General features: G+C 40.1%; 1 protein-coding gene across 1 annotated transcript; it reads left to right on the plus strand.

The window, feature by feature from the left end:
* Positions 1–1,595: 1,595 nt before the first annotated feature.
* Positions 1,596–18,250, plus strand: LOC124258386. Its single transcript, XM_046692481.1, has 6 exons — positions 1,596–1,681; positions 11,814–12,212; positions 13,544–13,660; positions 14,111–14,254; positions 15,423–15,687; positions 17,772–18,250. The coding sequence occupies exons 2-6, from the start codon at positions 11,825–11,827 to the stop codon at positions 18,088–18,090; spliced, it is 1,233 nt and encodes a 410-aa protein (XP_046548437.1). The 5' UTR covers positions 1,596–1,681; positions 11,814–11,824; the 3' UTR covers positions 18,091–18,250.
* The last annotated feature ends 778 nt before the right edge of the window (positions 18,251–19,028 follow it).

The raw sequence follows: 19,028 nt of genomic DNA on the forward strand, positions 1-19,028 counted from the left end.
AATACACCGGGCTCAATCTTAAAAACTAAGCTGCCGCCATATTGGCTACACTGGTCACGTGACGAGCCGGGGCATACGCTTAGGGTCTTTTCGAGGAGTGACCACTCCCCGTTATATTGTCTCCCTGTTAATACGAACAGTGTACCATGTAAGTAGTGTAGCAGCCATAAAATTTCCGAGGCCCGTCCTGGGATCCGAACCACGGGCCTTCTAATCCGAAGTCGAGCGCCTTGTCCACTTGACCAAAGAGCTTACGCCGTCAGCAAGCTGACAAGGTAAGGGTGTCATCTGCGGGGTGACTCCACGCCCTGCTACATGTAATAAAGAAATCTGGTCCAAAATGTAATGCAACTCAATTCACACGACTAGGGGCGGTGGGGTAGTCTAGTGGTTAAAGCGTTGGCTCGTCACGCCGAAGACCCGGGTTCGAATCTCCACATGGGTACAATGTGTGAAGCCCATTTCTGGTGTCCCCCGCCGTGATATTGCTGGAATATTGCTAAAAGCGGCGTAAAACCAAAACTCAGTCAGTCAGTCACACGACTATGGAAAAATAGTTAAGTTTTACGAGTTAGATGACAAAACGGAAGGAAAATCTACATTGTTGGGTTAATTAACACATCAGTTGTAACAACTACATCAGATTGCTTGTGTATATTTGCGTCGGGGCAAAACAAGCCCATCCTCATTAATCTAGGGTATATAATTTCCAGTCTGACGATAAATCCACCAGACCTATATTCTCTACCACTAGTTTTACACACATACACACACGGGATTCAGAAGACTGTTATTTTGGAAAAGACACCATGTCATCAGAACACCAGATACAGTTTGAAGCGGACATATGGGTCAGTGTATTTATCCGTACGCAAGATGTATGCGAAAAAGCTGTGGCCACCATACAAAAGCCAAGACTAAATATGCTTGACAAACCGATAAAAGTATCTGAAGCAGACATAAAATACACCCAAACATGATTAACATAATTATTATTATGTTACATTTGAGATTACACTTTCTTATCAAAGTGCAGATTCTAGTACTTTTGTTGGGTTGAGTCCCATCTGGGATTCGAAAACACACCCTCAGAGCCAGCTGCAGGCGTCAGCCGCCGAACCCGCTCAGCCACCGCGACTTCCACTGACATTGTGTGCTGGCAGTTAGGTGCCGGACTCTGAGGGTGTGGGTTCGAATCCCATATGTTACTCAACCCAACAAAAGTACTATAATCTGTACTTTACTAAGAAAGTGTAATTCCAAATATAACATATGTTACATTTGACCACATTCTAAATGGCATTGTCTAATTATACCCAAATATGATGTAGATCTACATACTCCTTTAAAAATTGGAAAGAGTTGTTTATTTGAAATCTTGCTGTAAAGTTTCGCTGTTAACACACTTTTGTTATTGTCACAATAAAATCACTTTGGGTAAAACATTGAAAGACATTGTGATACATGAAGAGAGAGTTAACACGACCAGAACATCTGAGGTTGAAAAAAGAGCCATGCAGATATCGACCCGAACACTTGCCTGACATGCAACACTGGTGGTTTGCGCCGAGTAAATGTTTTACTGTGCAAGTTACTTCCCTTGGTGTGTACTGCGACCACAAGTGCGGCTAGCATCCAAGAGACAAGTGGTGATGGACGGGTACAGCAACAGTTTCTAGAGGTGATGTATCTATTTATATATTAACGTCATCAGTCAGGGACAGTGAGTCAGGGTTAGTGTCGAGGTATCTTGAAGTATGTAGGCGGGCTGTAGAAACACGTCGATCAGCTGATCTCGATTATTGACACCGACTTGTAGGAATATTTAGGTCTATAGATACGGTTGAGAAGAGGTCTCCTCTGTTTATCATGGGCTTAGATAATTCGCAGTCATTCGATTACAGATGATTACTAACGTTTATATCTGAACCGATGTCTATTTATGTCTATGTGTATGAACAATATATGCAATCTGTCAATTACAAAATCGATCCCGTTTCACGAGAAACGGATTCACGTACGTCACAGATTGCGATTAAATTTTTCTCTAAACGAGTATTTTCACTCTTGACAATTTCAGATTTTCCTTTTTCAAAGATATAACTATCTGATCACTTGACTAACTTCCTTAACTTCCAGCGGTGGTTTGTTAGCATAGTGGTTAAAGCAGTGTTCATTCTTCACATGTGTAAAATGTGTAAAGGCAATGTCATGGCAAGAGTTCCACCCGTAAACGCTGATTGAAATGTATTCTATTTATTAGGATTATTTAGAGGGGTTAGGGTAGGATTAGTTCATAGGCTTAGCCTTTTTTTTTTTTTTTTAAACAAACAAAAAACAAAATATATTCTTAGGCATAGAATGATAATCTAAAAACCCGGGACCGCCTCTGTGGTGTAGTGGTTAGAGCATCCGCCCGGAGAGCGGAAGGTCGCGGGTTCAATCCCCGACCGCGTCATACAGAAAGACATTAAAATATGGTACTTGTTGGTCCCTGCCTGGCGCTCGGCATTAATGGGTACAACAAGGACTGGTCGGCTCAGAGTCAGTATAATGTGTCTGAGTGGGGTATTCATGCTTCACTGCGGCATGGTACCTCAGTGGGCTAGTACTATAAAACCAGCTTAAGTCTGGGCTAGTACAAGCAGCCGCACATACACATACACACGCATGCACGTCGTCATATGAGCGAAATATTTTCAAGCACCGCGTAACACCCAATTTCACCTCACCTCACCTAATATAGAAACCCGGGGTTACGGGCAGAAATCCTTCTGATTTCTGGTGTCTCCTGCAAAGATACAGCAGGAATATTAATTTATACCAGAAATATAAAACTATGCTCACGCACAGTGTTACTCACAACACTGTTATTACATATGAAAACAAATCTATAGAACCATATATTGCTGTTAGAATTAATTTGATTTACCATGTTTGATAAACTTGACAAATCATCCACCACTAAAGCCTATTTTACGCCCCAACCATCCACTGCCCCACCCCCAACCTACCCCAAACCACCCCTGGTGAGGTGGATCTGGAATTTTATCAGGGTCTGGTTTCATAAAACAGAATTCCATGTAAGCAATACTACACAGTGTATTTGCATAAAATATATGTTCTGAATGCATTACCGTAGCCAGGGGCATAGCTACCATTATAATATAAAACAAAGCCCAGGCTTACACATGAATGCTGGTAAAAAGGTTGGGCAAGCCCCCAATACTATATAACTGTATTTATATTAAAGCTTTGCAGCATATCGGGCATACATGAAAAAATTGGCTTGCTAAGCACCTGACAACCTGTTACCAGTTGCATACAGCCAACATGTGAAAACATTATCATGATTATGTCAGTCATTTTCACGAAGAGTGTAAATTTGAAAAGATGAAAAGAGAAAAGATAATTGTGGGGTAATGATGATCTGTCCATTGATTTTGTAAAAGTATCAAATGAAGTTAATGAATTCACAAAAATGCAAGCTTAACCTTTCTTAGATTTTTTTAAAATGATCATTTTTCAAGGTATTTACATGAAAAATGTCCTTACCGTTACCACCATTAAAAGCAATTAAAACAGTAAGTTCTATTTCATTTTCACATCTATATTTGTGCTCCAAGATAAGAATGTCTTTATATTTTATCATAAATTGAAAAAAATAAATGATTGGTTAAAAATATTTTAAATTAAATATTTTTAGAATTTGCTTTGACGGAAAAACCGGAAAGCTGCCAGCTATTATGTTGTATAAAATATATTGTCCATGCTTCATTATCTTTGAGAGTCACAAGTCATATGCAGGTAAATAAATGAAAGTAATTTATAAAATATTTCACATGCGTTTGTAAAATAATAAAAAATTCTGAACAATAGTCATGGATATTGACGGTAACAGTAAGGATGACAATAGTAACAGTTTGGACATCAAAGTAAATCTTTTCATATTACATAATGCAAATGGATCAGAAGGACAAAATATTATTTTGTATTGCTGAGTTGAAATAGATAAACATTATGGACATTGTAGAAAGAAATATTTTCACAGAAGAATATTGAACAAAATAAATGTTTATTGGTTACAATTTCCCAAAGTAACAGTATGGACATAAGTGATACTCGTATTGACATCTATGACAGTTAATAGGATATGTGGTTCTGGAAATATCTCTTTACTTCTATCCCTTTACTAAAAACACCACTTATATATTCTTTTAATTATTATTAGATAATTTTGTTTCAGTGAACCCATCAATTTTACATTTTTGTCTAACACTATACCATTACAAAAAAACAAGTTTCAATGAAATTTGGATGAAAGTTTAAATTTTCCAGCAATGACTAAAGTTTCCAATATTTTTAGCAATGAAAAAACATCAATACAGAATGACAAGTATTATCAGAATTTTAAATATAAATATTTATGGATTTTGAATAATTTTGTCCATACTGTTACCAAACATTAAGTTTCAATGAAAATTTAGATAAAGTTGATATTTTCCAGCAATGATTACAGTTTCCAATACTTTTTAACAAACCAAAAGCTTGAATAAAGAATTCAAAATATTATCCGCATTTTAAATGTAAAGTTCTTTTGATTTTGAATAAATTTGTCCATACTGTTACCTTTTTAGTTCCATACTGTTAATGAAACTAATAACAGTGATGAACATCTTGTGTAATTTAATGACATACATAGAGAATACTACACGAGGTCTCATTACATACAAATTATACGAAACAAGTGTCCCTCCTATTTTATTTATTACCCACGTCTTACATGCATTAAATTGACAAAATAGCGTATTTTTGTTGTGTTTTTGGTTTCAAACCAAACCGGTTTCATAAAGAGGTTGCGACGGATAGAGTTTTGTACTGTGTAATTTAGCACTATAAATGGTTTTGGTGACCAAATTTAATACTTTTAAAGATAATTACGATTAATTTAAGGCAGGCAAACAAACAAACCTGGGCTGTTCTATTAAATGTCCGCCCCTCGTTAAGACTGAGCGTTACCAGAAAAAACAAATGATAACAGTTTGATACGGTTTACGTTGGATTAAATATCTTCTCTGAATTATTTTAATTACATCTGTCATTAACGTAAACCATATGGGGCAATATGAGCGTTGCATTTCTACTACCAGACGTTACGTGTCACTGAAAACTTGTTAGTCGAAATGACACATTTTAACCGTCGTAAAACATAAGCGTAATGTTTCCACCAGTGATGTTAGCTGCGTGGAAGCAACAGCAAACCAAGAAACTGGATGCAACGTGTAGTTTACTGTAGGAGGCCGTGACTGGCGATGACAACTGACATGCATCGTGGCGCCGCTTACATTGTGACGTAATGTAAAATGGTTCGATTGAGGGGCACACTAGAATGGCGCAGTGGCGGGATAATGTCATTCAATTATTCGTCATCAAAAACTATACCTTTATTGTCTGATAATGTATTTTTTTTTTCGATTGTTCTAACCGCTAGGCATCTTAGAAAGTGCAATATTTGCATGACGCCACTGCCTTTGGTAACCGGCGCCACGATGCATGTCAGTTGTCATCGCCCGCAGACAGCCTCCTACAGTAAACTATTCCAGAGCATCTTGTTTCTTGGTTTCCAGCTGCTTCATTCGCTAACATCACTGGTTCTTTTTCTAAGATGCCAAATTTAATACTTTCTAAAGATAATTACGATTAATTTAAGGCAGAAAACAAGCGGCCGGTGTCGGTGACCTAAATTAAGAATCCTCGCACAGGGCTAACTGGTAGCTGTTCTATTGATGTGTCTGCCCCCTCGTTAAGGCCGAGCGTTACCAGAAAAAACAAATGATAACAGTTTGATGGCGGTTTCGTTCGGATTAAATATCTTCTCTGAATTATTTTAATTACATCTGTCATTGCGTAAACCATATGGGGCAATATGAGCGTTGCATTTCTACTACCAGCGTAAGTTTAGATCAGTACATCAGAGGAAGTTGAGTAGTCAGCGACATTCCACAATTGCATTGTGGGAATGTAAACATTATTCTGAGAAGCGTTACCGTGTAATGGCTGAAAACTTGTGAGTCGAAATGACACATTTTAACCGTCGTAAAACATAAGCGTAATGTTTCCACCAGTGATGTTAGCTCGTGAAGCAACAGCAAACCAAGAAACTGGATGCAGCGGTGTAGTTTACTGTAGGAGGCGATGCGAGGCGATGACAACTGACATGCATCGTGGCGTAAACTACATTGTGGCGTAATGTAAAATGGTTCGATTACGAGGGGCACACTAGAATGAAGCAGTGGCGGGATAGCGTCATTCAATTTTTCGTCATCAAAAACTATACCTTTATTGTCTGATAATGTATTTTTTTGATTGTTCTAACCGCTAGGCATCTTAGAAATAGTTACGCCAGAATGTGACCTAAATGAGAGGTCATCGGTTATCCAATCAAATCGTTAGAATCTCAGGTCAAGTCGTTACGACACCGGTCAACGCGATACGACACTCGTGTGACGTACGAGATTAGTATGCAACTATCAAAACGTTGACCACGTGGGTAATAAAAAAGTTTATATAAAGGCACATACACAGCTTGAAATGTAAATAATAGCAATTATTGTCAGTTTTAATTGTTCTTTTTGGTAGACATTTGTCCATACTGTTACCAGGTGTAAAAAAATCAACAATAAACTTTTTGTGAATCAAGTTTTTTTTATTCACAATAAAAAATGTTTCAAATGTTTATTCTGAGTAATATCAGTGAAGGATTTCAAAACACAGTGACAAATATGTCTTTAAGATCTTTTTTTTAAAAACAATTCCATACTGTTCCTGAAGTTGTCCTAAATGTTACTGGTTTATATTGTAACAGTAAGGACAGTAACAGTGAGGACAATTCTTTAGAAATTATTCAATATTTAATGAATGCTCCCTTCAAATCCCTAAAAGCACATGTTAATAGGGACTAATAAACAAGTCAATTTATATGCAAATTGATTTTTTTCATAAACTTAATTTATATACCTAAAACATGTCAGTATGGACATACAGATTTAGTACGATCAACTTTTCACTTACTTGAGATCAAAATATGACTAAGTGTTCAGAGGACCCAAAACATGCTGCATGCCATTCTGAAGACATGAAGTGGAAGGTTGAAGAAAAGAATTGGCTTTACCAAGGGATGTATCAATTTTAAACAGTAAGGACATTTTTCCGTGGCACAAGCATAAGTGGGGGAAAATCTTAAAAATATATTTCAAAGTTTGTTATTTCAGTGTATTTTTCACTTTATGGTTGTTTAGTCATTCAAGAAAACCTGCATTATTAAACATTTATGTACTGTTAATTCATATCTAAGAAATGATGAGAAAAATTGAAAACTCACCCTGAGACAAGCAATTTTCAGCAAAATGGCACCATAAAACATCGCCCAAAAATTAAAATATCAAACAAAATCGTTATATTGCAATTTTAATATGCACTTTCAATGGTGTTTTTTATTATTAAAACTTAAAATAGAAAATTAACAACATATACAGTTTGTTTATGATGGACAGAAAAGTACACTCTTCGTGAAAATGACTCATATATATACATACACAACAGCTTTTATAGCATTACATTCCATTGCTCAGTGTACAAACTCAAACTTTTTACTTGTGGCAAGCTTATGCAGTTTTTGACTTGGGGAAGCAAATGAACGGATGCTTATTAGACTTAATATCCTGAGGCGACTAATGGGATCGGGTGGTCAGGCTCGTTGACTTGGTTGACACATGTCATCGGTTCCCAATCGATGCTCATGCTTGTGGTTCACTGGATTGTTGGGTCCAGACATGATTATGATCCGACATTTCTGTATAGATTCTTATACCATTGTGACAGCGTTATAAGAAGCTATACTGAAATGTCGCCTCATATATAATAAAGAAGTTGTTATCCATAAAGTATCTTACTTTCTTAATATCCTGTTTGACTGAAACTGTGGAAGCCAGCCTGACTGAAACTGTGGAAGCCTTCCTGACTGACACTGTGGAAGCTAGCCTGATTAAAACTGTGGAAGCTAGCCTGACTGAAACTGTAGAAGCTAGCCTGACTGAAACTGTGGAAGCTAGCCTGACTGAAACTGTAGAAGCTAGCCTGATTAAAACTGTGGAAGCTAGCCTGACTGAAACTGTGGAAGCCTTCCTGACTAAAACCGTGGAAGCTAGCCTGACTGAAACTGTAGAAGCTAGCCTGACTGAAACTGTGGAAGCTAGCCTGACTGAAACTGTAGAAGCTAGCCTGACTGAAACTGTGGAAGCTAGCCTGACTGAAACTGTAGAAGCTAGCCTGACTGAAACTGTGGAAGCTAGCCTGACTGAAACTGTGGAAGCTAGCCTGACTGAAACTGTGGAAGCTAGCCTGACTGAGACTGTGGAAGCTAGCCTGACTGACACTGTAGGAAGCTAGCCTGACTGAAACTGTGGAAGCTAGCCTGACTGAAACTGTAGAAGCTATCCTGTCTCTGAAACTGTGGAAGCTAGCCTGACGGAAACTGTGGAAGCTAGCCTGACTGAAACTGTGGAAGCTAGCCTGTCTGAACCTGTGGAAGCTAGCCTGACTGAAACTGTGGAAGCCTTCCTGACTAAAAACCGTGGAAGCTAGCCTGACTGAAACTGTAGAAGCTAGCCTGACTGGAAACTGTGGAAGCTAGCCTGACTGAAACTGTGGAAGCCTTCCTGACTGACACTGTGGAAGCTAGCCTGACTAAAACTGTGGAAGCTAGCCTGACTGAAACTGTAGAAGCTAGCCTGACTGAAACTGTGGAAGCTAGCCTGACTGACACTGTGGAAGCTAGCCTGACTGAAACTGTGGAAGCTAGCCTGACTGAAACTGTAGAAGCTATCCTGTCTGAAACTGTGGAAGCTAGCCTGACTGGAAACTGTGGAAGCTAGCCTGACTGAAACTGTGGAAGCTAGCCTGTCTGAAACTGTGGAAGCTAGCCTGGCGGACACTGTGGAAGCTATCCTGTCTGAAACTGTGGAAGCTAGCCTGACTGAAACTGTGGAAGCTAGCCTGTCAGCCGGCCATATTCTTACCTCCTCTGACTGAAAGTTGAGTGAGCATATGTCCAGCATCAGCAAGCTGATTTTCAATATGGCGAGTCAGCAGCAGCATGTAGAGAATCCTTCCTGACTGACTGACTGCCTGAGTTTAGTTTCACGCGCTTTTTTAGCAATATTCCAGCAATATCAATGCATGGGGACACCAGAAATGGGCTTAACACATTGTGCCCGAATCCTTCCTGGGCACAGGTCAGCCATTGTTGTTCATGTTGTTGTTGTTGTTCAGATCTTCTCCCATCGATGAAGATCGGGAATTGGTCTTCAGCAGCCCATGAAGATCGGGGTTAGAATTGATCTTCAGCAACCCATGCTTGTTGTAAGAGGCAAATAATAGGATCGGGTGGTCAGGCTGGCTGACTTGGTTAACATATGTCATCGTATCCCAGTTGTGTAGATCAATGCTCCTGATGTTGATCACTAGATTGTCTGGTCCAGATTTGATTAGTTACAGAGTGCGACGTTACAAAGCAAGCAAACAAAATACATTCTCCAACCACTGGCTCCACATACTTTCAAATGATCATTCTCAACTTCCAAGGGAGTATACAACCCTAGGAGCGCTAGACCTTTCTTTGTCCACCTCACATATCTGGCATTCATTTCCTGCTAGGTGAACCAAGGTACATTTGAACTGTCAATCAGAACATCTCAAAATGTACTGTAATTCTCTTTAGTTCTCCCAAAGTTGACTTGTTTGCTTTGTAAGCATGTTTTCATCTGAAGTTGCTGCGGCTACTGAGGTCCCAGAGGATGATCAACTCAGGATTAATGTTTCTCCTTGTGATTACATCCTATTCTGCATCATTCCTGTTGGGGTGTTCTCTTTTTGCCTGCAGGCATTGTTTAGGTATCAAAATCAGTGGACCATGCTAATCCTTATGGGGATTAAGGCTATAGTCTGTATTAGAAGTCAGGGGGGGGAATAACTTTAAAATTGCTTGTGTACTCCGGTACAGTTGCACATGTAAAATCACTTGCCCTGATAATTTTCCACTATACCGTACGTTTTCTTGTTGATTTTTTAAATAAACAACATAATTAATATTGGAAAGTCAACTGGACACCGGTACAGTGTGATATACAAATTTGCTTGCCCAACAGAAAAAACACTGGACTCAGGGCGTCGGGCAATGGGTTATTTCCACCCCTTGAAGTGCAAGTATACCAGCAAATAAGGAGAAACGGTAAAGTTGATCACATTTTGTTTATTGCATATAACACCTGCAAATACGATAAATACACAAATATGAATCATTTGACAAATATGGTGATATTTCTTGTTTTACTGATATTGCAAGTAACATCAACAAATACACAACCTTTCTTATACGGGGCAGTTTGGATCTTTCTTAATTTCACTCTAAACTCAAAACCATTAAATACTAAACTCTGGCCACCCCAGGAATTGGGAACAAATTGATCACGTGTCTTTGTCATAGTAGAATGACTTGTAAACTAAATTGCTCTTTTATAACCCCCATGCCTCATGTCATATTTGATTACTTTCAATTGACTGAGTTGACTGTGTTCAGTGTGGTCAGTGAGTGTCCGTGGTGGTCATGAGTGAGACTATAATTAGTCATCACTAGCAAGTAGACTTATACTTTTTCATGTTGCGAGTAATCCGGATAGGAAAAGACTATAGCAATCCAATTGTGATTTCAACCAATTCCCAACACTAAGTGGCTGAGTGACAGGCAAAACAGAATACACCTTCCTGTTGTAGTGGCTGTGTTGACAGACAACAAGAGTACATTTTAAGAGGTTTTCCTCGTTATCGTTTCTGTTGACCACATGTCCAGGTGAGCTACAATAGTGTGGCAAGAAACTTTTACAAGGCTTTTTGTTGTTTACATTTGATTTATTTCAAAATATGTTTTCAAAGGCTATGACTAAATCTCTGTAGAATGACAATTGACAACCGACTATGACTGACATGGTGCATGAACTGTTAGCTTGTGTGAACATGATAAAATAACAGTCTAATAGTTTATTCATGCTATCAGAAAAGGTGAGGTGAGGTGAAATTGGGTTTAACGTCATGCTTGAGAATATTTCAATCATATGACGACGTGCATGCGTGTGTATGTGTATGTGCGCCTGCTTGTACTAGCCCAGACTGAAGCTGGTTTTATAGTGCTAGCCCACTGAGATACGATGCCGCAGTGAAGCATGAATACCCCACTCAGACACATTATACTGACTCCGAGCCGACCAGTCCTTGTTGTACCCATTAATGCCGAGCGCAAGGCAGGGACCAGGTACCATATTTTAACGTCTTTTGGTATGACGCGGTCGGGGATCGAACCCGCGACCTTCCGCTCTCCGGGCAGACGCTCTAACCACTACACCACGTAGAGGGTTAAAGGTGAAAAGAATAACTTGCAATATTAGATATGATTTATAGGCAATGAAAACACTGACTAATCTGAATAACTGTACCAACACCATGCATAAGATCTACCAGTATAAAATATGTTCTTGATAGCAGATGTTGCACCACGTTGATCTTTTGGCTCTGTATGCATTAGCTATTTCATATAGAATCATATGTCTGGAACTCCTGAATATATAACGCTGATGATTATCATAAATGACAAAATATCAGGATTAGATTGATGTCAAGCTAGAGAGACAACTCTGGCCTATCCAGGTGCTGGGATTTTTCTAGACACAACGTTTGTTAAATCTTCTGTGTTCTACCTGCAGGACATTTGACAATGAAAAGAGCGCCTGTGTCAGATGGAGAGAGTCAGGATACAGAGTCTGTTGGGAGCATGGCAGACAGAGGGGGGTCAGTACGTGCTGACAGTAGCCATGAGACACAGCTGTCAGGTGATGAAGGTGACGGGGCTCAGCAGCAAGATGATCAGGAAGGGAGACAACTCTTACATGCAGGATATCATGTGACACAAATGGCTGAAGATGGTGATGAAGGGAGACAACTCTGTCACCAGAAGAGCCCTGATGTTGAAAGTAGCAACAATGTGGCAGAGACAAAACAGATTCAGTTTGATTCAGAAGAAATCCAGGGAGCTAAGACTGCTGACTATGGCTGCTACAAATGGGTGGTTGTGTTTTCGTGCTTCTTTCAACATGTCATAACAGGTATGGCCTGGCGGAGATTTGCTCAGTAAAATGTCAGACGTCACATAAGGGGCGGTGGGGTAGCCTGGTGGTTAAAGCGTTTGCTCGTCACGACGCCAAAGGCCGGGTTTGATTCCCCACATGGGCACAAAGTGTGAAGCCCATTTCTGGTGTCCCCTGCTGTGATATTGCTGGAATATTGCTAAAAGCGGCGTAAAACCATACTCACACACTCACTCACTGAGATGTCAGCATGTATTCATGAATTTCACAGAATCATCACAATATTCTGAGCCACTAGTATATTTAAGATGTTTTGTGAAATATATTACAAATTTTATGCAGCATTTCATGTTAGTAAAACTGGAAACATGTGTTGAAATCAGCCATTGCTGAAATCATTGAAGCCATTGAAACTACGTAGTCATTGAAACTCTGCAGTCATTGAAACTATTCAGTCATTGAAACTATTCAGTCATTGAAACTACGTAGCCATTGAAACTATGCAGTCATTGAAACTATTCAGTCATTGAAACTATGTAGTCATTGAAACTATTCAGTCATTGAAACTACGCAGCCATTGAAACTATGCAGTCATTGAAACTATTCAGTCATTGAATTTATTCAGTGAATGGAAACAGCTTGTTGTAGTGATTTATCTGACCTTACCCTTCACATAAATACCAGTATTCATTTCACATTTAAAAGTATAAACTGTACCAGATGGTGACACTGCTCACGGTAGGAACCACCTGATGGTTAACCAGGCTGTCCACATCCTATCATTCTTGCTTGGCTTCCTTCCTTTGTAAAGCTGTGGTTTTGTGAGGCTCTGGTTTAGAGCAGTGTTTCCGCTGGCATTTTTTGCAGCTGGACATTGTGACCAGCTAGCATTGCAAATACCAGTCATTGGTAAATTTTACTAGTCAAGTGATCACGCTTTGCATTGTGTGCGAGACTTTGCACCCTAACCACCAATCAGAAATGTAGAGGGTATCACAGTGCGACAGTGCCGCTATTTTAATCCTGGGCTTTTCCAAAACTGCTCTTTTTATTTGACAACACCTCAATTTCATTGTGAAAATGTAATCTTTTTCGAGGAGAAATAAAATTGACAGAGATAATTAAAAATTTAAAATTTGCTTGACACGATGACCAACAGCCTTTGAATTTACTGGACATTCTAACTTTGTACCGGTCAAAGTCTGGTATATGTACCAGATAACGGAAACATTGTTAGAGGTATCTTGTTTCTGAGGTTCCAGTTTGTGAGGTTCAAGTTTATGAGGTTAAGTTTGTCTTTCAAAATACTTGATGGAAGTCACAATGTGGTGTTGTTACATGTTTCGTAGGGGGATTCGAGAGAACTGATGGTGTCTTGTATCTGAAGCTGATTGACAGATTCAACCAGAGTGCCCAAGCAACAGCCTGGGTTGGGTCCTTGGCTACCACCCTAAGGCTAGTCCTCGGTAAGTTGAGAACATCAAGCATTGAGCTTACTGTCTGCACCTTACTACAGCATGTTATCATGAGGTTTCTTGATGTCCAGTGCCTTCAGTAACATATCCAGTGACATATCCACTTTTCCAGGCCCCATGTCCAGTGCCTTCAGTAACATATCCAGTGACATATTCACTTTCCAAGCATCGTGTCCAGTGCCTTCAGTAACATATTCAGTAACATATCCACTTTTCCAGGTATCGTGTCCAGTGCCTTCAGTAACATATCCACTTTTCCAGGTCTCGTGTCCAGTCCCTTCAGTAACATATCCACTTTTCCAGGCCCCGTGTCCAGTGCCCTCAGTAACATATTCAGTGACATATCCACTTTTCCAGGCATCGTGTCCAGTGCCTTCAGTAACATATCCACTTTTCCAGGTCTCGTGTCCAGTCCCTTCAGTAACATATCCACTTTTCCAGGCCCCGTGTCCAGTGCCTTCAGTAACCGGTTCTCAAGTCGAGTGGCTACCTTAACGGGCGGCATCATCATGACTGTCGGTGTCCTCATCAGTGGCTTCGCTCCAAACCTCATCTTCCTCTACTTCAGCTACGGCGTCATTGGAGGTGTGTATAGGTCCAAACTTCTCGCATCTGATGATGTGATATTTAGCTCACCTGAAACCAAATAATAATGACTATCCTTCTGGCATTTACAATTTTGTGATAAGTATCTGGTAAACTTAGTAACATATTGTCGATATTGGTAGCTCACCTGTTTTATTTTGTAGCTTATCTTATGCTTTCTTCAACATCTGTGAAACTATCAGGTCGACAGCACCCTCTGTGTCTCCACTGCGGACAGTTTGGTAAACCTCCACTAACCATGGATTCCTGACATTCTCGCAATCTCAGATTATTTGCTCTTGAATTCCATGAACCAACTTTTTTAGACAGACCAATCAAACTGTACGTTACTCCCAAGCCACAGTAGCAGCCAGAACCGGTAATTATGACAGAGTTTGCAAGGAGGTCAACATTGACAACATGCCTGACAATAATAAAGTGACATGCAACAGAAAGACAGATATCTTCACGTCCACCTTCCTTACCCTTTTGCCTCATCTTGACATTTGTTTGGTTGGTCCATTGTCAATGAAAATCAAGGGCAAATAATTTGAGATATCGAGGGCTGTGGGAATGGATCGAGGGTTTAGTGCACGTGTAGCGAAATATGAGCAACAAATATGTAGGTGCTTACAGAGTCAAATGTGAGTCCATGAGTTCATTCAAATTTGTTGGCATTATATCCTCATTTTCTATATTTTTTGTATTTTTGAAGCCACTATGTCCTTTTGACTGAACTTCGCCATCTGGGTTTGTGTCTGACCCAATGATTTACATAGCCACCATCCCATCCATGTTGAGAATCTCATTTTGGGCCATTTTATTTCATGAGATTTGATTTGCAATGTGCAAAGTAACATGTGATGAATATTGACGTATTTTGATTCCTGATCTAACTATGACCTTCCTTCATGAATAAGTAATGCCTTTTTTTTGTATGCTAAATATCTGTTATATATGTTTTTTTAATGGTTCAAATTCTAGTTAAGCCTTCCTTTGAAACCAATGGAAACAGTCAAGAAATGTACAGGAGAGCTATAGAGCTTTTGGGTACTGCTTTTCAGTATTCATTAAAAATATATTAAATTAAATATTCCAAGCACTTTTATATGCCTTGAAATCTGAAAACACAGGATGTTTACCAATTCTCTCCTGACTCTGCTGCCAGGAATCGGAAGAAGTCTCACCTATGGTCCTGGCATTGTGACGGTTGGCGAGTATTTTCCCAGGAAACCAGGAATGGCCATTGGCATAGCAACATCAGGGGCAGGAATCGGAACATTCTTCCTCCCACCATTGACTGACTTCCTCTTCGAACAGTTCCACTTCTTTGGTGCTTTTCTCATCCTCAGTGGAATAGCTTTCAACTTCTGTGTTTGTGGGGCTCTATATCGTCCACTGGTACTGCATAAGAAAATATTAGGATTGGAAAGGTTGGTGTAGTATTTGATTCATTTGAAATTAATTTATTACTTTAATCAGGTAACTTCACTCCCTGGTTATCATCCCCCGCAACGCGTTTAGCGGGGGGTATTAAAATGGACTCTGTCCGTGCGTCCGTCCGTGGGTCCGTCCATCCGTCCGTGGACATTTGTCTTTTCCGGAGCAGAACTCTAAAAGCGTTCAATATTTCTTCACCAAACTTGGCACATAGATTGGTCTGTTGGTGTACTGGTCCCTTATGGCAGTTTTGGAATTCTGAATAAATATTTTTGGCGTTTCCATGGCAACAAGTTCGACTTAGACTGAAATTGGTGGTAGTGCTCTTTTCCAGAGCAGAACTCTAAAACCGTTCACTCTTTCTTCACCAAACTTGGGACATAGATTGGTCTGGTGGTGTACTGGTGCCTTTTGGTAGTTTGGGAATTCTGAATAAAATATTTTTGGCGTTTCCATGGCAACAAGTTTGACTTAGACTGAAATTGGTGATAGTGCTCCTTTCTGGAGCAGAACTTTAAAAACCTTTCAATGCTCTCCTTCCACTTTTCTATATACACACCTAAATATTTGACATAATCATAACTCGTAGACATAATCATGAAGAGTATTTTGCCATTGCGGGGGATATTGATGACTTTGTCATCTTGTTAAAAGTTTTCATTGATTATCTGTGCGGTGTTGTAGCCTAGTGGTTAAAGCGTTTGCTCGTCACGCCGAAGACCCGGGTTTGATTCCCCACATGGGTACAATGTGTGAAGCCCATTTCTGGTGTCCCCACCGTGATATTGCTGGAATATTGCTAAAATGCGGTGTAGAACTAAACTCACTCACTCACCCCCCGAGATAGGGGTGCATATTATACATAGGTTCTCACTTGACTACAAAAGATAAGGTTCTGTGTTGTGCTAGAAATTAGCTTCTGAAAGAGGAGCGATATGTAGAGGACGTAGTTAGGTTATACACTCTATCAGCCTACACCAGCAGTGTCAGCCTACACCAGCAGTGTCAACCTACACCAGTAGTGTCAGCCTACACCAGTAGTGTCAGCCTACACCAGTAGTGTCAGCCTATACCAGTAGTGTCAGCCTACACCAGTAGTGTCAACCTATACCAGTAGTGTCAGCCTACACCAGTAGTGTCAGCCTACACCAGTAGTGTCAGCCTACACCAGTAGTGTCAACCTACACCAGTAGTACACCAGTAGTGTCAGCCTACACCAGTAGTGTCAACGTACACCAGTAGTGTCAGCCTACACCAGTAGTGTCAACCTACACCAGTAGTGTCAGCCTACACCAGTAGTGTCAGCCTACACCAGTAGTGTCAGCCTACACCAGTAGTGTCAACCTAGTGGCTAACTTCTCTGATTGGCATTTTAGAAGTTGGGACGTACAATATGGAACGAACTTTATGGATGACAACTTCTTTTTATTCGTGAGTGCGACGTTTCGATACAGATTCTTGTACCGTTGTCAAGCTAGATAGTTCCCATATATACTTCATTCCATCCGCTTATGATGCACTCATCCACCAAACCCAATCTACTGTATAAACTCTGCTGTATAAACATCTCATTATTATTTGTACATCATTGGCTTCCACGCCTGTCCTTTGTCTACTCTCTGGCTTCATCAGCTTTCTGCCTAGCCAATTATGTTAATTATGTTGTTTTCTTTGTTACATTGTTACATCCAGTATATATATACTTCCCACTTCTTCATGTTCCATTATGCTTGACAACGGTACAAGAATCTGTATCGAAATGTCGCACTCACGAATAAAAGAAGTTGTTATCCATAAAGTTTGTTCTATATTAGACGTATGGCTATTGTCCACTACAGCAACGCCCATCATATGTTAGTCAGCTGTGTTTGATAAAATGTTGACCATGACAATAAATATCAACAGAACCAGTGACTGTCTACTGCTGCTCACTGACTCGCCTAGTGTTTGACATTTCAGTGATGAAAAGGTTTAAATCCTTCAAGGTGGAAAGTGGAGCTTCAGCCACATGTTTAGCCATGCTCCTCTTCCACTGGATGAGGATGTCTGCCAGGACTAACTGTTGCCTTGGTTACAGGAACACTAGACTGATGTCAGGAGGAGATGATAAAGATCACATAGGGTGTGATGAAGAAGGACGAGGATGTGATGAAGATAAGAGAGGTGAAGCTGCAGTGCTTCTTGCTGAACGTGGAGATGTTACCATGGCAACACAAGATAAATCACAAATCCCTGAATGTGAAAAAAATTATGAAAAAATATTACCTAGTGGTGAAAGCAGATTGAAGCCTACTAGAAAAAATGACCAAACAACTTGCTGGCACAGAGTTCAAAAATGTTTTCAAAAGAAAATTCAAGAACCTCAAAAAGACCCAAAAAAAGTCAAATGTGCTTGATCTGTCTCTTCTAAGAAATCTCCCTTTTCTATTTTTCTGTCTCAGTATAGTTTTGTTTACAATGTCTTTTAAATCAATATTTACATTTCTACCTGCCTTGGCCAAGTCCCGAGGATGTACTGACACACAAGCTGCCCTGCTCTTGTCCATTGCCGGGGTCCTCGACACCATTGGACGAATATTGGGTGGAGTTTTTCTGGAGTTGAAGCGAGTGAGACGAATCAGACCATATGCATACAGTGGGGTGCTGTTTGTGATAGCTGTTGCATCGTTTGTGTGCCCAGCCCTTTACACGTTCTGGCAGTTTTGTATAATAAGTGGAGTGTATGGCGCTATGACCGGTGCCTACGTGTCGCAGAAAGGCGTGGTTGTGGTGGACATTCTTGGGATCGATAAACTGTCCAGTTCCTTTGGGATATTGCTGTGTTTTCAAGGAATCGGAGCACTTATTGGTCCTCCTTTATCGGGTAAGTAACACATATTTTGTCGACATGATTTAGTTGTTAGAACACTTAGGGGCGTTCCAGGACAGAATATGAATACTATAGAGATTCCAGGACAGAATAGATCCCCAGTAGCCCGTACTTGTCTACCCATGAAGATTCCAGGACAGAATAGATCATCAGTAGCCCATACTTGTCTACCCATAGAGATTCCAGGACAGAATAGATCCCCAGTAGCCCGTACTTGTCTACTATAGAGATTCCAGGACAGAATAGATCCCCAGTATCCCGTACTTGTCTACTATAGAGATTCCAGGACATAATAGATCCCCAGTATCCCGTACTTGTCCACCCATAGAGATTCCAGGACAGAATAGATCCCCAGTATCCCGTACTTGTCTACTATAGAGATTCCAGGACATAATAGATCCCCAGCAGCCCGTACTTGTCTACCCATAGAGATTCCAGGACATAATAGATCCCCAGTACCCTGTA

The sequence above is a fragment of the Haliotis rubra genome, unplaced genomic scaffold, assembly GCF_003918875.1.
Source record: "Haliotis rubra isolate DU_JTF1 unplaced genomic scaffold, ASM391887v1 Scf690, whole genome shotgun sequence".
In the NCBI taxonomy this organism is placed as follows: domain Eukaryota; kingdom Metazoa; phylum Mollusca; class Gastropoda; order Lepetellida; family Haliotidae; genus Haliotis; species Haliotis rubra.

What these genes read in the sequence shown, in the direction of transcription:
- LOC124258386 (XM_046692481.1), top strand. Translation starts at nt 11,825, where the DNA reads ATGAAAAGAGCGCCTGTGTCAGATGGAGAGAGTCAGGATACAGAGTCT. An exon ending in CTTTCAACATGTCATAACAG is followed by an intron (nt 12,213 to 13,543) that starts GTATGGCCTGGC and finishes CATGTTTCGTAG; the next exon opens with GGGGATTCGAGAGAACTGAT. An exon ending in AAAATATTAGGATTGGAAAG is followed by an intron (nt 15,688 to 17,771) that starts GTTGGTGTAGTA and finishes CCTTGGTTACAG; the next exon opens with GAACACTAGACTGATGTCAG.